This window comes from Zonotrichia leucophrys, chromosome 24 (genome assembly GCF_028769735.1).
Source record: "Zonotrichia leucophrys gambelii isolate GWCS_2022_RI chromosome 24, RI_Zleu_2.0, whole genome shotgun sequence".
Taxonomy (NCBI): Eukaryota; Metazoa; Chordata; class Aves; order Passeriformes; family Passerellidae; genus Zonotrichia; species Zonotrichia leucophrys.
In genome coordinates this window covers 6,435,558-6,457,847 of record NC_088193.1, presented here as the reverse complement: position 1 = coordinate 6,457,847, position 22,290 = coordinate 6,435,558, and the positions used below count along the sequence as shown (strand labels likewise).

The window sequence follows — 22,290 nt, the reverse complement described above, 5'->3', positions numbered from 1 at the left end:
ATTCTCACTGATAAAACAAATCTTTTTGGGTTATTGCTGCCTTCCTGCACTGTCCCCGCTCGCTCGCCCAGCTCTGCCTTGAGAATTGTCAGGATTACAGAGTGAGCTGTGAAAACCCAGTTAGTGGGTGGAAAGTATATATTAAAATAAAACAACAAAACAGCAAAGCAAAACACCCACTTTTTCTGCTTTCTGAGTTTTCTCTCTCATCCCATTTTCCCTGCTATCCTAGGAGCGTTTGTCCTTTATGAATCAAAAAAAAAGAAAAAAACAATCAGAGCTGACTCATGTTCCTTTTGAAATCAAATATCTAAATCTCAGCACAAGGGTTTGTGTCAGAGGCCACCATGACTTCCAGTGAGTGCCTCCCAGCAGGAAAAACTGGAATCTCCTCTGGAATTAACCTGCCCTGTTGTGCAGGCAGCACCATGCCAAGAGCCACCACTGTGGTCTTTTGGAGTATCTGGGGTGAAAATCAGAGTTCCTTGGAGATATGTGGGTGCTGGAAAACCTGGGATCTCTGAAATACCCAGGTGCCCAAGGTGCTCCTGGAGATCTGCAAAAATTCCAGCTGGGCTTTTTACTTTCCTGTAATGTAATACCTCTGGAATTTCAAAAGGACAGCTCTGCTTTTCCCTGTGCTCCTTTAGGTGGCTAAGAGCGAGCTGAAGCCATAATAAATTAAATTTAAATATAAGCACTCATGTGGGAGCACACGTTGGTTCAACGGTGTGAGCTGGGAAATGATGGAGCTTCAGAGCCCTGCCCTGTAGGAAAGGTCCTGCAGCTCATCTGGAAACAAGTTCAGATGCAAGAACTTGTGTCACACTTAACCTTGGTTCTGGATTAATCATCAGGCAATGATTAAATGGAGTCGGTGTAAATTAGGATTGAATTGATTTGGGGTGGATCACATGGAGACTGTCCTGCTCTGACAAATTGGTTTTCAAGAGGAATTTTTCCTCCAGCCCAGTCCCCTTCCATGGACTGAACACAGACAGTCAGTGGAGGGCACAGGCTCTGAATTCCTGCCTGATGCAGGCCCATAATTCCTACCCAGAGAGGCTCCTGGTCCTACAAACCCCACTCAGTGAGGGGCAGTTCACTGGTTCTGCCTTCCCCCAACACCTCTTTCCCAGATCATCTCCTGAATCCAGAATCAGAGCAAGACTAAGTGGTGGCAGAGCAATTGGGATGCTCTACAACCAACAGACAAAAAACTGTACTCACAGCAGCCCAGATATCAGCAGATCTGCCTGAAATGGCCCCACATTTAGGGTCTTCGAGCTTCAGACTGTGGCTCTGCAGGGGGATTTTGGGGCTGTCCCATGCACTCATTATGGAGAGAAAAAGAAATAGTAGCATTTAACACTTTGAATCCCTGGAACATCCAAGGTTGGATGTGGCTTGGAGCACCCTGGGATAGAGGAAGGTGTCCCCACCCATGGTAGGGGATGGAATGAGATGGGCTTTAAGATCCCTCCCAGCCCAAACCATTCTGGGATTCTCTGAATAATTTTCAATCATGGCAAAGCCAAGGGAGAATGAAAATAAAACTTAATGCTGAGTAAACTCTGCTGTGGAAGAGGTTACAGTGACTGGAGTGCTTCCCATGGAAAATGAGAAGTGCCATGTCACACCTGAGGTGTGAGACATGCCACCATGGCAGGAGATGACCCGGGGCTGGGATTTGTTATTGCAGCATTGCAGGTGGGGAAGGGTGAGGAGAAATTTGTGAGTTTGACAATGCAGCTTCGAGAAAGGCAGTGCTGAGGCAGAGCTGGGCCTTCCCTTCCCCTCCAGATGTGTGGGAAGGTCCCAGCAAATGCCAGGAGGTGACACCTGGGGAGGGAGCAGAACAGCAGCAGTTGGTTGTTTCCCTGTGTGTTTTATAGCAGGTTGTTTCCTTGCACATCCTGATTTCAGAGAGCACACGAGGTGGGAGCAAGGCTCAGAAGCAGAGGATCAACATCCTCTTTTATTATGTGTAATATAAAATACTGCTGCTGCTGAACATCCTGCTGCTTCTCTGTCTGTGATCATTGTGGCTGAAACACTACCACCACAATTTGGAATACAACAGTTACAAGAAATACTGGTGCCTCTTGGTTGGAGATTTCTTTTCCCCTAGGGAGCAAAAATATTGCAAATATTTGTCTGTCACAAAGTGCTGTGTCCACCTCTGGGTCCTCAGCACAGGAAATACATGTAGCTTGTGGAGTGAGTCCAGAGGAGGCTGCAGAGATGCTCCAGGGCTGCTCTGAAGCCAGGCTGAGAGAGATGGGGATGCTCACCTGGAGGAGGATCTAGGGAGAGCTCAGAGCCCCTTGCAGGGCCTAAAGGGGCTCCAGGAGAGCTGGAGAGGGACTGGGGACAAGGGATGGAGGGACAGGACACAGGGAATGGCTCCCACTGCCAGAGGGCAGGGATGGATGGGATATTAGGAAGGAATTCCTCCCTGTGAACATGAGCTTTAAGGTCCCTTCCAACCCATTCTATCATTCTATGGGGCAATCACATAATTAAGCAAACACATAATTAAGAGCTGTCGAGATCAGTCTCCCATTTGTGCTGTGCCAGGAGCGTGCTGGCCTGCTGCATCCCAAGGAAGTGCATGGTATACAAGGCACTGCAGAGCTGACCATGTCCTGTTCCTCTCTGTTCCCGTGCAGGCCAGGCGTCCTCGTTCACGCAGCAGCCGCAGGACCAGGTGGTGATCGCGGGGCAGCCGGTGACGCTGCTCTGCGCCATCCCCGAGTACAATGGCATCGTGCTCTGGATCAAGGACGGGCTGGCCCTGGGCGTCGGACGGGACCTCTCAAGTAAGTGGGGACACCCCATTAGAATCCTGGGTACTGAGGTGTTGTGATGGGACTTCAGGGTTCACCTCAGAACCTGGGTCCCTCCCCTGCAGATTCCCTCCCAGGTGTGTCAGTCCCCTCTCCTTTCCCCTCCCTGACCCCTCCCAGCACTGTCTGTCAGTCCTGGCATTCCAGAAGGGAATTGGCAGATCCAAAGGATGCCCTCTACCCCTGGGGGGCATTGGGCCATCCAGGTGTCCTTTGTCCCTTTGTCCCTCCCCTCCTGTCCCTGCTTGGTGGCTCCCTGCCCCTTCCCTGCCCCTCTCCCGGGGTTCAAAGGAGCAGCAACCACGGGCTCAGGGAGTTCTGTTGGAGCTGGTGCTGCATTCAGAGGCCTGTGGGCCAGAATAAAGCTCTGGATCCAAACCCTCCATCAGAACCGACTCCTTTCCTTCACCATCCCCTTAAAGCTTCTCTGCCAGAGGGAAACCTGAGGAGCAGCCCCTGTTATGGGGGGAAGCTCCATCCCAGCACCACCAGAGCTCCTGCAGGCCTGGCCTTGTCCCCACGGGCCCAGTGCAGCACCCAGCCAGCCCAAAGTGTCTGTGGGGTGAAACACCACACACCCACAGCCCAAAGTGTCTGTGGGGTGAAACACCACACACCCAGCCGGCCCAAAGTGTCTGTGGGGTGAAACACCACACACCCAGCCAGCCCAAAGTGTCTGTGGGGTGAAACACCACACACCCACAGCCCAAAGTGTCTGTGGGGTGAAACACCACAGTGCTGCTGTTTAGTTCAGCACCAAGGGCCAGACAAGCACAGGCACGTCCCATCCAGCTATATTGATTTTATTTCAATATTACAATACTGAGGATTGTAAACTTTCTGTACTGACAAACAGTAACCCCCAAGAAAACACTACATTTTACCTAAAACTGTAAAAAAAGCCTTCTAAAAAGTAAGTCAGGACACCACCTGTTAGAAACCTAGTTTGTAAGAATAGTAAACTTTCTGTTCTGACAAACACTAACCCCCAAGAAAACACTACATTTAACCTAAAACTGTAAAAAACCTTCCAAAACTAAATAATGAAATGAAAATTATGTATGTATACTTTAAAGAGAAGTGTATAATATCATGTAATAAAAAACTTAAAATTTAAAATTTTTAAATATTACAATATTATATATATATTAAACACAATTATATAGAATAGAATAGAATAGAATAGAATAGAATAGAATAGAATAGAATAGAATAGAATAGAATAATCAAACTTAGTAAACCTATATTATATTATTTTATACATAATATATAATATAATACATATAGATATATACAATTTATATATATATAGCAAAATAAAAGTTTAAAAACCAAAACTAATCCTTCTTCTTCACCTTCTTCTTCATAAGTTTAAATGATATTACATAATTAAATAGAAAATTAAATATAAATAAGATAAAATAATAATAAAAATATAAATAAAACAATAATAATAAAAGTAAATAAACAAAACAATAATAAATCTAAATAAAATAAATAATTAATTTAAATAAATTATTAATTTAAATTTATAAATTATACATTTAAATATTAAATAAAATAAAATGAGTCACAAATAATTAGTTATTAAGTAAAAATAAAAATAATTTCAGTGTCATTTCTTAATTAAACAATTTATCAATAAAAAAACTTATAAATAAAATACAACTCCACTTTTAACACATTAAAATAAGATACTATAAAACTCACCATTTATAAAACTGTAATATAAATAAAAACTAATAAACATCTAAATCCAAACAAAAAATACCATCTCACACATTTAATCCCAACTTTAACCAAAAAAAAATCCACAACCATCCTCCATAAAGAAGAAAAGCAGATCTCCTTGCCCAACATTTATTTGGGGAATAATGTTTTCATTTCAACTCCAACACCTTCCAGTCCACCCAAACATAGGCACTGATGCCTGGAATAAACCAAAATCTGTTTCACTCTGACCTGAAACAAACCTTTGGCTCCCACAGATGTCACCTTGCCCTTTGGAAAGGCCTGGCTTGATTTCCTTGGAAATTATTGTCACCTTTCCAAAATGTGGGATGAAATGTTTTATAAATGTTGCAAGTGCCTGTTCTGATATTCTCAAAAATGAAAACAACCATTGAATACCCTGAGTTTGAAGGGACCCACAAGGCTCTGTTTGCTTTGGGCAAGTGTTTGTGGCTTCCTCAAGCTTTGGTTTTGGCAAATTATAGTTTGGTGACCAAATTGCTCAGAAGTCACATTCCTTAATCCCACACCCTCACTGTGATCGAGGGTTAATTGCAGCTGGTGAAGACTGGTGCAATACTGGAGAAGTTTCGAGTTTATTCTGTATATTTTGCTGGAAAACACTAATTTGGAACTGAAATATTTTACGTGAATAGGAAGAGTGTTTGCTGGAACAGTCTGGGAGGACATGGAGCCCTTCAGGAGCTGCAGTGTCCCCCAGGTTCTGCAGAGTTTGGACACATGTGACACTGCTCAGCTCCCAGTGACCTGGGAGTTTTCCCCTAGACAAGAAGCAGCATTGAGAAACCAGGGGAGGCTCCATGCTTTTTGGTCTCCAGGGACCCCGCTCCTCCCTAAAGTGCAATGCCTGCTCCTTCTTTCCCTCAATATTTTATTAATACCTATAATTGCTCATTTACAGCTGTGCCCGAGTGAGCAGCCCCATCTTTGCCTGTTTTTCAAAGCTCTGAGCCACAATTTTTGCATCCATTAGAGAGCTGAGCTTCCCATGCAAGACCTTGCAACACGACTGAGTAACAAGAGCTCCAGTGAAGGAGGGAGCTGATGTGAATGACTTGCACAATTAACAGAGCCAGGGCTGCTGGAAGCCACAGGAGCTGCCAGCTCGCGTGATACCAGCTCAGCCAGTGTCTAATTAGCACAATACAAACAAACCCATCATTTGTACTCCTCGCGGTTCAGGAGAGCAAATCCTGCTGTTGATGACTTGAGAAACAACAGAAGCACGAGTGTGTGCCAGTGCTGGGTTACACAGGGCACAGGAGGACACGGGGGTGGCACCTTTCCTCCTGTGTGTCCATCTCGTGTGTCAGGCCAGGCTGACCAGGGCTGCAGGTGCCCCCCTGTTGTGTTGCACTAAATTGTTATTTAGTTGTTTGCACTGAGTGTTTGGTAATTTGCACTGTTCACATTACTTGTATCCCATGACCTGAACAGCCCACCCAGACACAGATTCTTACACCCTCAGACCCCTGCCCAAGCTTTACACAGAGCTAATCATGGTTGTATTCCAGGGTGTCACCTCAGCTGACTCCAAGAGCTGAGGATATTCCATGGTGGGTTGCAGAGGAGCAGGAGCTGGTGGGTTTCCTGGTGGAAGAGCTCACCCTTTTTCCTTGCCCACAGAGGCTGTGAGTGCCCCAGCCGTGGAAGGGTTCAAAGCCAGGCTGGAGAAGGCTTTGAACAACCTGATCTAGTGGCAGGTGTCCCTGTTCATGGCAGGGGGACTTGGATCCCGATGATCTTTAAGGTCAAAACCAAACCTTCCAACAGTTAACATTCTATGATCCCATGATTCCTTGGGACTTCAGTTAATGCTCCTTCATCAGCACTTCTTTTTTGAGCCTGTGGAGCAAAACATGCAGTCTCTTTCCTGGATTTGGCAGGTTCTTTCTCTCTCTTTGGGCTGCGTGCCCAGGAGGGGAGGAAGCTGCCTGGATCCTGGGAATTGCTGTGGGGTGCCAGGTCTCTGGACCCATGCTCTGCTCTCCTCATCTCTGGGCTCGTGGCCCCAGCTTGTTGCAGCGTATATTGCAGTTAAGACAGCCACAATACACAGAATATCATCATACAATTTCAGAAAGCTTCAACCCATACAGAGTAACACCACATCACTTCAGAATCTTCAAGCATCAACCCTTCTTGTTCTTTAGTCCTCATGGTTCATGCCTTACCCCTGTGTGCCCTCTGTTCCCTGGGTGGTTGCTCAGCACACCTGGGCACTCCATGGCTCATTTCTGTCAGTGCTGCTCACAGCTGTACCCATGGGGATGAGGCTCAGCCCCATCCCAATCACCACAAATTCTGTGTGCTACCCCAGCTGCCTCCTGACCCGTGCTTTGCCTTGGGCAGGTTACCCACGCTATCTGGTGGTAGGAGACCATCTGTCAGGTCAGCACCACCTGAAGATCCTGCGAGCTGACCTGCAGGATGACGCCGTGTACGAGTGCCAGGCCATCCAGGCCGCCATCCGATCCAGACCTGCCCGGCTGACCGTCCTCGGTGAGTCCTGGCTCCTCACACCCTCGGGATTTGTTGGGCTTTCACTGCCTTCATGGTCACACTGAGCAGCTTTTGACGAAATGTGTTGTTGCTGGATCAAGAGGGCTGGGAATGAATTCATGGTGAGAGCAGTGGGGGAGCAGCTCAGTCCTGAGAACAGGATCAAAGGAAGCTGCTTGGGGAGTGAAGCAGCTCTGGGGTGGAGTATGACAGTTCTAGGAGTAACACAGCCACCAAGTGTTTGGCACTTCAGCTTTATGGATTTATGCCTCAATTCAAGAGAGTCTGTCCATAAATTTAAGGATGTGAAGAGTGTCAGTGTCATCACTTATGCGTTACCCTGCCTACAGGACCAGGACGACTCCACCCCCTGAGAAGACTCATATTATGCAGTATTTTTAAACCATCTACATGCTAATATTTTATCACCCTGTGTTTCTTAGTAATTCATCTTTCCCATGAGCAGCACAGGAAGGTATTACCTGGAATCCCAAAATCATGTAGAGGATTTTTTTTTTTTGTGGGAGGTGGGTGGGGAGCACTGGCAGAGCTGGACGGAGGCTCTGGAGAAGGGGAGCACTGGAGGGATTTGTTGGCCATCTGGCAGAGCAGGAGGGAGGCTCTCCCCACAGGAGTGCTGGGAAAAGGCAGGCACGTCAGCCAGGCTTCCCGGCATGGACGTGGCTTCAGAGAACTTAATGAAAATGGTATTTTTCTCAAGCAGCTTGGACAAAACCCAGTCTGCATTGCTGCTCCCAGATTCATCCTGATTATTCAACCCTCAAAGTGAAACCATTTGCATATTTAAGTTTGTTTAAATTGAAGATTGGATTTCTTTTTTCCTTGTTTTTATTCCTGGTTAGTTTCTAGGGAGGAAAAAAATCCTCATTTTAAAAAGATCCAAATCAAGAATTTTGTGGTTTTAGTCAGATCAACACTGATTAGTTTTAAGCAGCCAGAAGAAGTGAATTAAGGTACCAGCTGTGGTTGAAGGTGCACCTCACTGGAGTCTGCACTATGAAAATGAGTTCCAATTCCTGGTTTGCAATTTCCCCTGCATTTGTTTTCCTCCCTCCACAACCCTACAACATTCCCTACTCCCAAACTTTCACAGCTGCCATCCCTTCCTTCCCTGACCCTGATGATAATGATGATTTCTCCTTCTTCTCAATCAACGCTTGGCAGCAGCTCAGAGCTCTGACATGTGCCATACATGAAATAATCCTGGAAATGAATAGGAAAGGGGAATGCTGTCTTGCTCACCGACAACCCCTCCTTCGCCTGGGCTCCCTCCTTCTGTTGTGAAAGCAGAATACATTGAGGGAGCCAGACAAAAGAAATAATGTTATTTAATTAGAGCTAAAGATTTCAAAACTAATTTAGTCCCAGGGCGTACGTCAGAGCTGCTGCGAAGCGTTGATTGAGCAGAGAGATGTTTTTATGGATCAAAAGGAAATCGTTATTATCTTTGGGGTTATGGAATGTGTTGAATAGATGGTAGTTAATGTTTATGTGGATATACATAGTAGTTGCTAATTGGTACATTTACCTAAGATGTTCAGCAACTTATATTTGCAGAGTGTTTTCCTTTTAAGAAAATTAAAGTTACAGCGTGTTCAATTTAGGCCAAATCGATGAGCCAGTGTGGGTTTGGAACTGACTGGTAGCTCATCTTTAACTTTAGGGGTATTTATGCAGATGTTCTGAGGGGGGGAAAGGGGTCACAGCCCCAAGGCTGCCAGAGCTCCAGGAGCATTTGCACAATGCTCTCAGGGATGGACAGGGTGGGATTGTTGGGGTGTCTGTGCTGAGCCTGGGGTTGGACTCAATGATCCTGTGGGTCCCTTCCAGCTCAGGAAATTGTGTGATTCTTTGACATTTCAGGCTGACTGGGGAGGTAGGAGTGATGATCTCACCTTTTCAGGGGGTTGGTGGTCAGCAGCTCACACTGCTCCTTTGGGATGGGGTGTCCTGCGCTGGCAGCGAGGGCAGGGGCTGCTGTGGGATCTGTGCTCTGTGTTTTAGCCACCCCAGTGGAGGGGACAGAAGTGGCACATGAAGAATAGAAGCCTTAAGCCCCCGTGTTTCTGACAGATGGGGACAATGTGCAGCCTGTCAGGCTGAACTCACTGCATGGCAGGGGGGGTAACACATGTCTGTGAAGGGGGAGAGACATTTCTGGTGCGTCCAGATGTGCAGCACCACCAGCTGTGCAGACATGTCTGCTCTTAGCATGCAGTGTGTGAGCCTGCTGTAGTTGTGAGCTAAGCAGCTGTGTCTGGAGGGAGCTGGATCTCCCAGATTTCATCTCCCTGGGTTGGGAAGGGATGTGCCAGGCTGCCTGAGCTGCTCACAGGAATATGCCTGGGGAGTATTCCTTCATCCCAGTCTGTCCAGCTTCACCGAGGCTGCAGACTGCCCCTGGGCAGGAGAGGATCCCTGAGGCATCCCTGGAGCTGGGTGCAAACCACGCAGCTCTCTAGGAAGTGATCAATCACAGCTGAGGCAGAGCTGAGAGGCTCTGGTGGCTGGGGGGGGCTCTCTCTGGTGGCTGGGGGGACTCTGTTGGCTGGGGAGGCTCTGGTGGTTGGGAGCCCAGCATCTGCTGCTGGTTTCTCAGTGACTCAAGGGCTCTTCAGCCACCTGGGTGTTAGAGGCAGTTCTGGGGAACTTTGTCCTGCTCTATCATCCCCAGCCTTGTCTCTGAAAAAAATGACCCTGCCTGGTTTTTTGTATGTGTTGGTGCTGCCTTGTCTGTCCTTGCCAGATTTTCCACTTCCTTAGTATCAAGAAATCCCCTAATGCCTCCAGATTCAGGCTCCAGCTGCTGTCATTCATGTCTGACAACAGCTTCATGGGGCTGATGCCTCCTACCTCCCTGCTCATATGCTGAGCTACACCATATTTTAATTAAATATTTAAGGTTTTGTCACATTGTTTTCAAATCTACATGGTTAAATGCAGTGGAACAGATCATTCCATAGCCTTGGAAGTCCAAACACTCAAACAGACGAGCCTATTACTGTCATCAGCATCAGGGAAAGTCTTTTCTTTGTGGAGTTCCAGGGACAAATGTTGCTGGGAAATGTTGTGAATGCATCCCAAATCTGGAGGGTTCCCTTTCTCCAGGTCTCCCTCACCTTCCCTCCTACCATTGCCCAGACTCTCTGGGGAAGGAGTCCCTGCCCATTCTCCTCAGGATATCTGCCCCAAGCAGGGAAGGTTGATAAATCTGATGGGATGGGATTTGGGACATATGGAGACATTCAGATTTTCTGCAAGCAAAGGATGTCAAGACAGTTTGGCTGGGGAGCCCAAGCCAGGCAGGCTCTGGGAAGCCACTGGAGGGCTTTTTGCTACCTGGTACATCTCTAATGGCAGACTGCTTAATTTATGATCTATTTAACTAAGCCAGGGTATTAATTAAATAAAGTAAGAGCCTGATTAGGACTTGGAGAAATTTAAAAATAAAATCAGGCAGCAATCGAGCGAAATTGCAAAGCAAACACTTTGGCTGTAACCACTGGAGAGTTCCCTCCAGTCTTCCATCAAAGCTCAGAGCAGGGAGGGCAAATACAAGAGATTATATTGCCAACAGATGTGTGTTGTTAAAATATGCATCTGCCAGCCGTGTAGCTTCAGGAGCCAGAGGGCTCGCTCGTGGATCCTTCTGCACTCGCGGGACCGTGAAGGAATTTGAGGCCCCGGCAGCCGAGCTGGGATTTGCAGACACGTTAATTAGCGATGAGTTCCCAGATCTCCGAGGCAGCCAAGCGAGGAGAAACTTTGAAGAGAGCTTTGGTTTCCCTGGGAGGGAGTGGGGAGGGAGAGAGGAGCCCCGGCTCGCAGCATCGATGTGGCCACGGCACGGTGACACCTTGGCCTGCTGTGACACCTGGGCCTGCGGTGACACCTTGGCCTGCCATGACACCTCGGCCTGCTGTGACACCTCAGCCTGTGGTGGCACCTCAGCCTGCAGTTTCACCTTGGCCTGCAGTGACACCTTGGCCTGCAATGGTGACACCTTGGCCTGCAGTGACACCTCGGCCTGCAGTGACATCTCAGCCTGCGGTGACACCTGGGCCTGTGGTTGTAGCAATGTATCTGAACAACTGAGGCCACATTGTGCACCAGCCATGCCGCTTGTAGTTATTATCATTAGAGCCCTCTGGAATTCATCAAGGGTACTAAGACATAAATTGTGCTAAATTAAGGAAGAAGAAGCTGAGAAACAGAATTCCAAGACCACAAGAACTAGATAAAGGAGGGTGGTGAACCACCTGGACTGTAACCAATGACATATTCTGAGAAGTGTGTGCAGAATGTGTGGACAAACCAGAGGCACCAATCAAGAGATGTGTGATCAGCGTGTGCAGGAGGGTTAAAATATATAAATAAATGCATAATGTAAACAATAAAGGGCTCCTGCTTAATCATATTAGTTAGTTGTCCAGGAGTCCTGATTCTCCACTCTGAAGTGACACCTCAGCCTGTGGTGACCAGGGCTGGCAGAACCCACTGTGCCCAGAGGATGGAGCAACCAGGACAATGAAGCAGATGGATGACAAGGTGTTGGGAAAATGGATGGCTCTTCTCCTTCATGGCACCTTGGCAGGAGCATCCCAAGGCTGGTCTGTCCCCCCAGCAGGAGATGTGGCACCTCCAGCCCAGTGATGCCCTGTGAAGGCTGACCTAGAACAGAGGCTGGACAGAGCTAAAGAATAAAGCAGGGATTTATTAAAAGGCCTCAATGGACACACCTTAGGCAGCACAAGAGCCCAGACAGGGCTGCACCCAAGATGAACCAAAATGGTCACAAAAATGAACGACTGGTCACAAGGTTTCTCACTTTTATAAATTCTGCTCCATTTGCATATTGGAGTTAATTGTCCAATTCCAGCTTTAGCCCATGCAGTCCCATCCTGCTTTTTTTTTCTCTCTTCAGCCCACATTGTTTGTGCTTTTGGGCCTGAGATTTGGATCATTTGTCCTTGGTCCCCAGCTAGAGAAGGAATTGTTTTGTTTCCCTATTCTGTGAAGAGAGCTCACCATCCCACACACTAAAGCGGCACAGAACCTGAAAAATAGAAAAGCTAAACCTGAGGCATCACCAGCCATGTACCTCAGGCTGTCCCAGGAAGCTCCCAGGCAGCACTTGCTTGGCACAGGGGCAAGGTTGGTCCCAGGGGTGCCAGGGGGAAATTGGCCACAAGCAGGAAAAGGCAATATGAGGGTGTGAGGAGGGAGGCAGGGGAGCTACTTCCAGAGACTTAAGGTGAATAATTGATAGGCAATTAACTTGTACCTTCACCTTTTATAGTCTAATTCCCTCTCTCCTCCCTTCCACGGCCTCTTCTAATATTAACTCTGTCTTCACATGTGTCCCATTAGGAATAAAGCTTTCTTAAATCAACATGAATTATTTAACTCTACAGATTAAGTTAATTTGAAGTGAGAGCTCCTGTCTCTTTACAATGGCACAAGGCAGGGACAGGAGGAGGGTCACTGGGGTGTCAACTGCATCTACATTCAATCACAGCCATTTTCCTCTTTTTATTTTATTTTTTTATTTTATTCCAATCCTCTTTCTTGCCAAGTCTTTCCAGTCGTCCCCTGCAGAGCAGAGTAAGCATTTCCATTACCAAAACAATGGTTGGCAGCTTGAGACATCTGCATTTCCCAGTTTTCAAGCTCTTTAGTGGAGTTTGATCAGGAAATAAAGAGGTTATGTCCTAGGTAAATGCCCTTTCTCAACATTTGTTTGTAATGCTGAGCTGCAAGAAAGAAAGTGAGGAGGTGATGTTTCAAATCCAGAAACAGTTCAGCCTGGAACCCTTTTTCCACACTTTTTAATAGAATTCAATTCTCTGAATGCAAAATTCAGAGCATGTAGAGCTGAGATGTCAATTCAGAACAAAAAAAAAAAAAAAGAAAAAGAAAAAAAAGTGATGAAAATGTGATCATTTTCTTCCAGACAGTCTCTTCTCCTTGAACAACTTTAGGTCTTCACAAAGCTGCATTTTCTGCTGGGAATATTTTCAGTGGCAAAACAGCAAGTGGCTCTACTGGGAACGAAACAGAAACATCAAACAATCGAGCGCAAATCCCAAATAACCTAAATATTTGATGTCGTGTCTGAGCAGCTTAAGTTTACAGCTCTCTGAGCCGGCTCCTTCTGATAGCAGAGGGTGGCCAGGTTTCCTTGCTCTCATCCCTGTGTGGCCCTGGGGTGGGAAGGCATCTCCATGGGATTGACCATTCCAGAAAAACCCAGGGGCTCAGAGGTGAAAGGCAGCCACTGCCTGGAGCAGCATAGAGCTGGAAAACAGACCACAGAGAGAGCTAAAAAACTGGGTCTTGAGATCTCCCTAGGTGGGTTTCACTATTGGAATAAATCACACAAAACTCCATTTTCTTCATGGTGGAAAAAGCCCCTACTTTATCCATGTAACTCATTTTTATATGGTTTACAGACCTCGTGTGTGACTCCAATGGGTTAGCAGCTTTCTTGCCAATTACTAGTTAGTAAAAGGTATTTTACTTGTCCATCAAATCTCTCTACTCTTCAATTGTTTACATATTTTCTTCACTAGTTTTCATGGGATAGGTTCAACGTTTATGCAGGTGTGAGTGGTTTTTCACCCAGGAATAGATTGTTATGTTAATGAACTGCTCACAACAGGATTGATTTCACATGGGAACTTGCAAAGTGCTAACTTGACAAGGCCAGCCATCTACTTAACAGAGCAGGCTGATTTTATGAGGCCTTTCTTTTATAATTTTTCTACTTTACTGCAACATTTCACCTGAGTGTTGGGAAGTGCTGCTTCCCCCATTCTGGAGGGGTTTGCACCCTGTCTGTGAGGAGAAGGAGGAGGAGAAGGGAAGGCAGCATCTGCATGAGTTCTGTTCTCCTTACTTCGAAGGAGAAGCAAAATGACATCTTTATATCCCCTGCATGTACATCTGGGCTGGTGGTGGATGCCAGGATGAAACTCTCTGTGGGACAGAGCCACCCACCTCAGGCTCTGCCAGGGTCACAGCAGAGGAATAACAACTTTGCAGTCATACAAACATGGGGAGAAGAAAGTTAAGGAAGGGGTTTGTTTCACCTGACAGACATTAAAAATTACAAATATAATAGAACCATGGAATGCTTTGGATTGGAAGGGTTATTAAAGATCCTTTAGTTCTGCTTCCTTGCTCTTCCACTATCCCAGGTTGCTCCAAGCCTCCTCCAGCCTGGCCTGGGACACTCCCAGGGATCCAGGGGCAGCCACAGCTGCTCTGGGCATCCTGTGCCAGGGCCTGCCCACCCTGCCAGGGAGCAATTCCTTCTCCAGCTCTCCTGGAGCCCATTTAGGCTGTGGAAGGGGTTCTGAGCTCTCCCTGGAGCCTTCTCCTTTCCAGTTGAGTACCCCCAGCTCTCCCAGCCTGGCTCCAGAGCAGAGGGGCTCCAGCCCTTTGAAGAATCTTCCATGGTCTCCTCAGGGTCCCTCTGCCAGGTCCATGTCCCTCCCTACAGGACAGGGCTGTGTGTGAGCAGGGACTGGTGTTCAGTCACATCAGGGCATGTTCAGCAGGGCCAGCCCAGCATTAAGCAGATGCTGCCTCTGGTCCCTCAAACCCTGCTCCAGATGGGCTCACACAGTTCTTACAAACTCTGTATTTCCTAAAGGCCGTGGGGTTGACTGATGCCGACTCTCCCATCAAAGCTTCCCTTCCCTAAGCCCTCAGAGCCACACCAGCATTCCTACCTGCACTCTGAAGTACCACAGAGTAAATAGGAAGAGACACAGATAGAAATGATTAATGTTTGTGTTCCTGCACCAATCTGTGATTCCTTGTCTCGATGCAGGGAGGGCATCGCGGTTCTGACCCGTGGTTTTATCGAACACGAAGCATTTGGCTTTTCCCTGCAGTCTGCTGGGCTGGGCTGACCTGATGGATGCAAAGCACAGAGGGCTGATAAAAAAACCCTCCTGATCTTTAGTCATGCCTTTGTCTCTTCCCAGCCTCTTCTGCTGGCTCTGCCATTGCCCTGGGCCCCGTTACTCTGGCTGTGATGGCCATGAGGGTGCTGTGAAATGATGTGGGGGTGCTGGTGGCAGGACCCCTCTGTGCTCACCACTCATTCCTGTGCCTGCAGCCCCTCCTGCTCTGGGCACGACCCCTCTGCACCTCATCTGGGGGCCAGCAGCTCCCTCCACACCCCACCAGCCTTTCCCTTTCCCCACCCAGCACCTCCAGCTCCCTGGGTTGCCCGTGGACAGCGAGCATTATTTGCTTCATGCGCTGCTGAACCGCTGACACCTCACATTGTGCACAAGCAAACCTCGCTTTGCTCTCTCTCCTACGCACGATTCTCCCCGTTGCCAATCAAGACCCAGCTCCCCCATCTGCGTCCTGCCCCTGCTCCTCTGCATCCGCATCTGTGCTCACAGCAGCCCTTTGTGCCTCTCCCAGCTGCACACACGGATGCCATGCCGGGAGCCCGGTGGTTGTTGGTGACCTGACACAGGTATTGACTGCCTCTCCCTTGTCAGCTGGCAAAGAACGGGGCTCTCGGAGCGTGACATCACCTGAGCGACAGCCCCCGCTCGGCCATCGATCGCCCGGGTGACAAATGGAGCGGCGGCTCGGCAGGGCAGGGCTGGAGCCGCTCTGGGAGAGGATGAAGGGATGCCAGCCCTCTGCCTGAAGGGATGCCAGCCTCCTGCCCGTGCCCAGCCTGCAGGAATGTTGTTTCCTGGCCAGCCCTTTTTGCTTGTCTTGCATTTCCCTGCTCCGTGAAGCGTTGTCCAGCCTTGCCCCACTGTGCCTGAGCTTCCCTGTCAACATTGGATGGTTCAGGCGTCCCAGCAGAGCTCCCAGCATCTCCCAGCTCAGTTCCCAGCTCAGCCAGCATCTCCCAGCCCGTGGTGAAGGAATCTCTCTGTTACACATCCATACAGTGCATTCCCAGTGCCCCTGTCAGTGTGATGGATGCCAGCCTCCCGTCCTGCAGGGACACTGGGATGGGCTGGGAGCTGTGCCATTCCTTCTGGCTTCAGCTGGGCTGTAAAATGATAGTAATGTCTTACTGACTGACCTGTGGGTGCCCTTGGTAATTAGCAGGAGAATAACCTCTCCTGCCTCAGGATATTTCTTATGTGCCAAGATGGACAAATGACCCTCTGGAAGGGGCTATTTCTCCTTTTTTTTACATTAAAGGTACCTGATGTGCTCAAATTTGCCCCCTTCAGTGGCAAAGAGAGGTGGAAAGCATGGACATGGCATTGGATGACCCCCCCAGCACTCTCCAGCCTCCTGCTCCAGGGAATTGGGCCAGGGCTCTCCCACAGGGACAGCCACAAAGCCACCATTTCGGGTTCCTTTAAACTCAACTCTGACCTCCACAGAGAGAGACAAGGGATTCATGGCAAATTATGGATTTAACACCTATGATGAATCCCCATTACAGCATGAAATGAGAAAGGAAAATGTAGCTAAATGGAAGATTTCCCCTGGGCAGCAGGAGGCTGCAGTTCCTGAGAGGCTGGGGAAAATAGAATGAAAAAAATGGGAAAAAAAAAAGGACAAGGAAAAACCTTGTTCCATTAACTAAATATTGCAAAACCTTTGCAAGCCACTGCTTGCAGGTTAGTGGGGTTTAAAGGCCAGGGCTCAGACTCTTGACACATCCAAGATTTTTAAATCCATCCCCTTAGTTGTCATGACAAGTGGAAATGAAATACTGTTGATGATGGTCCCTTGGGGGCTCAGAACAACTGATCTCCTGTCTCTGGGGCCAGGACCTGCCCTTCACTACGTTCTGAGTGTAGCCTGACCCTGCATCTTGTCATTTCCCTTTGGGAAATACCAATGGAGCATCAGAAGGATAAAAAAATGCACTGAAAAGTTCACTTTTATCTTAGAGCAGGCTCCTGGCTCCCAAACATCAGGTTTAAGGCCAGGTTGGACAGGGCTTGAAGCAACCTGGTCTGGTGGAATGTGTCCCTTCCCATGGCAGGGGTGTGGAATAGGATGATCTCTAAGGTCCCTTCCAACCCAAACCATTCCAGGATTTGGGATAATGCATCTGGAATTCCCACAGGGAAAAGCTGTCAGTAGCTGCCACTGGATGGCTTTGATGGAGGTGCAGGCAGGAAGACCGCATTTAGCAACCAAATAGGGTTGCTGAGGAAAATCAGAGAAGGGGCTCCCAGAGTGCTGCCTGTTTGTCTTGGCCTATGGGCAGAGAGGGAATTGGGTCATTTATGGCCTCAATGGAAACACACACAGCCTGGGGTCATTTCTGTGGTGCCAAAGCCTCCATGTGCAATCCTTCAGATCCCTCAGGCTCAAATCCCTCCCTTGAAGAGCAGGAAAAAGGAGCAGGGTGAGGCAGGAACAGAGCCCTTGGGTCATGGGCATGGTCCCTGTGCTCACTGCAGCCCTGGCTGCAGCAGGAGCACATCCAGGAGCTCGGTGCAGTCACTCATCCCCAGGGTTGGGCAGCGGCCAAGCAGAAGCACTGCAGAGTCACAGTGTGGAGACAAGTGTCTATAATCTCCACTGAGTCATAAATCATGGAGGAGCTGAACTCTCCTCCCCTTGACCCCATGGATCCTCTCCCTGTCCTCATGAGCGCTGGACAGCCTGCGGTGGGCTCGGATAATCCCAGGAACATCCTCATACCTGGTGGCTGTTTCTTATTCACGTTGTTGCTAGGGAATTCTGCAGAGATTTCTCCTAGTGGGTGAGAAGTGACTTTCAAATCAGTGGCAGCATGAAAAAATTGCGATGGAAAAATAAGAGTCTTTCATGAGATCCCATTTAATTGCTAACGAAGACAAAAATCACAGCTCTCACATTTGGTTCCCCAACAAAACCCAGATAGCAGCTGCCCTGTACGTATCTGATTCCAACTGGTAGGTTTAAAAGATACAGAAGGTATTTAATGATAATGATAATGATTTACATTTATATAGTGCCTTGTATCCGCTGGGATCACAAAGTGCTTTATATATGTATGGATAAAAATATACTGGATAACAAGCACTCCATCCATCACCAAATCACAGCCCCTTCCCTGGCAAGCCTGCAAGCTGTTCAGGAAAGAGTTGCTGCATTTCCAGAGCCACTCTCCCTCCTCGCTCCTGCAGTACTTGGGGTGCTCTACGGTAATTTTGTAATAAAACCAGGTGATAAAAACACTTTAAAAACAATGTCATAAAAAAGGAGAACCCTCAGTGTCATAAAATGGCACGCAGAGGAACAGGAGGGGAAACTTGAGAGGGAGAAGGTTATAACAGTTTTAAAATAAAACAGAGTAGGCTTAGGTTGGATATTGGGAAGAAATTCTTCCCTGTGAGGGTGAGGAGGCCTTAGGACAGGTTGCCCAGAGAAGCTGCCCGGCCCCTGGAAGTGTGCAAAGCCAGCTTGGATGGGGCTTGGAGCAGCCTGGGACAGTGGAAGGTGTCCCTGCCCATGGCAGGGGAATGGAATGAGATGAGTCTTAAGACCCCTTTGAACCCAAACCATTCCATTATTCCACAATAAATAGAGACAGTTGCCTTCAGGAAGATCAGCCCTGGAGGATAAATGTCCTCCAGCTGCTCTGAGTTAGGAGGTGAAGAGCTTGGCCAGCAGGAACAGCCCCAAAGCATGGGTACCATCAGAGCTGGGTAGTCAGGGATCTCCCAAAATTACTTTGGAGGTGACAACACAAAGAAAAATCCTGACACCTGATACTCAAATGATGCTTCTTCTTCCATGCTCTGCTTTGTCCTGCTGTGGAGCAAATCTGTTCCCATGGGTTGGGTGCAACTCAGCCTTCCCCCAGCAAGCTCTGCCCACATCACCGTGTTTTGGTGCCTGTCCTGGGAGGGATGAAGCCTTCCCAGCCCAAAGTCCTCCTGAATCTGGAAGGAGCCCCTCAGTAACACCCCTTTGGTGGCAGCCTCAGGCTCAGCTGGGCTGGGAGGCAGGCGAGGGGAGGGGAGGACGGAAGGCAGAGAGAAATCAAGGCTCTCAGAGACATTCATTCAAAATTCATAGGCGCAAAATTGCAGTCTGCATGGATTTGTTTCCTTCGGAAAATTACAGGAAGCTACAGGCACCAACAACTGTTATTCAAATAGCCACTTTGGATGATTAGGATGGCAGGAGGCTGTACTTACACATGCAGACCCAATATAATCAGGCGTGAGGCAGGGTGGGAAAGGCAAGGCCGGGGAAGGGAAGCTGGAGGAGCTCAGAAGCAAAAACAGCAGCAGGGTGGCTCTGTGGGAAGAGCCACGGGGCCAAACCCAGCCCCACTGCTGGATCCAGCAGGAGCAGCCAATTAGCTTCCAGGTTTGGGCGATAATGAGAGCCCAGAGCTGGGAGGTGATTCCTGGGGGAAATTTCTCAGCCCTCATGGGTCAGCAGCTGAGAACAGGGACAAGCACCATTCCTGCAAGGTCCTTTGCTCCACCCTGCACATGCATCACAGCCCAGAAAGCACCAGAGAGTCACACAATCCCACAATGGTTTGGGATGGAAGGCACCTTAAAGGCCACCTCATTCCAACCTTCTGCCAGGGCCAGGACACCTTCCACTACCCCAGGTTGCTCAGGTTCACCCTCCTCATCTCCTGCTCTCCTGCCTTCCAGCAGAAAAATCCATCATCACTCCCCTGCCTGTCATAAATCAAGAAAAAAAGTTTTGCCCACACTGAATTTATTTTTAAAAAAAAGAACTTTAAAGCCACACACACACAAAACCCTGAGCAAATACTGCTTTGAGGATTGGCCTGTGGGTCAGCAATGAAACGCAAGCAAAACATCTGAGCCGTGAAGGGTGAAAATTGTATAATAAAAGTAAACTCTGCAGTACAAGCAGAGGAAAAACTCCTGGCTTTGTACTGGGGAGCTGCTTCTCTCCCTTTTAAAATGCTTCTCTGCAGCACCAGAGTGTCATGCAGCGCAGAGCAGCCAAGAGCATCTCATCCTGCGCCGGCAGCAGCTCCGGCGCAGCCCAGCCCTCCCCACGGCTGCGCCTCTCCCGCGGATGGCCGGGTTCCAGCCGCCTGCCGCGGCTTCGCGGGCGCCTCGAGGTGTGGGGGAATGTTTGCACACAGGCCCTCGAGGCCCATCTGTGCCTCGGCAGCAGCAGAACACGTGGCTTGGCAGGGTTTGGCTGGAAGCTCCGTGGGAGCAGCGGGCACAGGCACCCAGAGCCGCGAATCCCAACCTGCGGGGCCTCAGCCTGCCGGACCCGCAGCCCTGCAGTGTGGGATTCACATCCTCTGAACCTGAGAGAGGCAGAGAAAAGAATGATCCAAACAATTCTTATCTCATTGGCTGCTCCTGTGTTGTGCCAATGTAGAAAGCAATATGGAGATTGTTTACCCAAAGTGATGGGTTTTGTTTCTTTGGCCTATCCAGGCCAAGCACGTGTCCAGACTGTGGGTCAGCAGACAGCCACAAGATTTTGTTCAGTTGAGTGTTTGTGCAGTTTCAGTTTAGATGTAGTGTAATATAGTACAGAACAATATAGTATAATAAAGTAATTAATTAGCTGTTACTATAGGACACAAAACATGCTGCTCTTTTTAAGGTTCTCCCTGAACCTGAGAGAAGCAGTGAGAGAAGCAGAGAAAAGAATGATCAAAACAATTCCTATCTCATTTGCTGCTCCTGTGTTATGCCAGTGTAGAGAGCAATATGGAGATTGTTTACCCACAGTGATGGGGTTTTGTTTCTTTGGCCCATCAGGGCCAAGCATGTGTCCAGACTACGGGTCAGGAGACAGTCACAAGGGTTTGTTCAGTTGGGTGCTTGTGCAGTTTCATTTTAGATGTAGTGTAATATAGTATAGAATAATATAGTAAAATAAAGTAATTAATTAGCTGTTACTATAGGACACGAAACAACATAACATGGACTTGCTGCTCTTTTTAAGATAAAAAAGGGACTTTTATTTTTCTGACTCTAACATTTATAGATTTCCAAAAGTGACAGTGGATTGGAGGGTGAAAGTGCCACCTCTCCAATGACACTGGACAAACTAACAGTTTATTAAATTTCTCCTCTTCCATAAAAGAATGTAAAACAATAAGTTATTTACATAAGGTGTGTAAGAAAGTTTGTTACAAGAATGTAAGCATCAGAAAGCTAAGAAAATCTTTAAAAATGAGGGTGACAATTAGCCTTCTGATAACATGGAGTCTTGCTCGTCATTCCTCCCACCAATCAGGCAAAATATCACCAATCCTGCAGCAGGAAGGTCCCAACTCCTCTCCCTGGCTGCAAGGGCACGCAGGGCCCACAGGGGAAGGGCTTTAAACTGGCAGAGATTTGAGTTGGATATTGGGAAGAAATTAATTCTTCTGAGAATTGCCCAGAGTGTGGCTGCCCCATCCCTGGAAGTGCTCAAGGCTTGGTTGGATGGGGCTTGGAGCAACTTGGTCTGGTGGAAGGTGTCCCTGCCAATGGCAGGGGGTGGGTTTTAAGGTTGTTCCCAACCCAAAGCAGTCTCGGATTCTGAAGATTCTGTCATCTCTGTGATGTCAGTCTCTGTCACAGAGAGGGAACCAGATGGAAGATCAAAGCTGTATTTATGGTGAAGGTGGATGGGAGGGATGGTGACAATGGGATTTTCTGGAGCTTGAGGCTTGGAGCAACCTGGTCAGGTAGAAGGTGTCCCTGCCCATGGCAGGGGGTTGGAACAAGGTGATCTTTAAGGTCCCTTCCAATGTAACCATTCTGGGATTCCATGATTCTATGGGTTTATGTTCCATCAAGCTCTTTCCCTGGCAAGTCAGCGCTGTTCTAAAGCCCCTTGCTGATGGACAAAGGTGGATGTGGATGTCTTGGAAAGGAGAGAGACCTAAAACAGCAGAGCAGGAGGTCTGGAAGGAGTTGACTTTCAAGCACAGCTCAGAAGGCAGCTTGGATATCCTACATGTGCAAGGAGAACTTCACAGAGCCTGTGGACTCTCCTTAAACACAGGTTCCCCTCCCTGGGGCTTTTTGGGGTGACCTTGAACGTGTGCTGGTTGGACATGGATTGTGACGAGCTACTTTGCACATCCAGCCTCTTTCTTGTCTTTACAAGTGCTTCTCTCTTATCTGGTAGTATTTTGCAAAACTTCACAAGCTTTTAGTGGCGAGACTTTTGCTAAGAGGCTGTTGATAAATCTGGAGTAGGCAGCAGGAAG

General features: G+C 48.1%; 1 protein-coding gene across 3 annotated transcripts in view; it reads left to right on the top strand.

The window, feature by feature from the left end:
* KIRREL3 (kirre like nephrin family adhesion molecule 3) overlaps window positions 1-22,290 on the top strand; it is a 408,049-nt gene that overhangs the window by 293,098 nt on the left and 92,661 nt on the right. For all 3 annotated transcript variants that reach the window (XM_064732218.1, XM_064732217.1, XM_064732219.1), the window contains 2 exons: window positions 2,673-2,822; window positions 6,954-7,103. In XM_064732218.1, coding sequence (XP_064588288.1) covers window positions 2,673-2,822; window positions 6,954-7,103 — 300 coding nt within the window. The remainder of the gene's footprint in view (window positions 1-2,672; window positions 2,823-6,953; window positions 7,104-22,290) is intronic.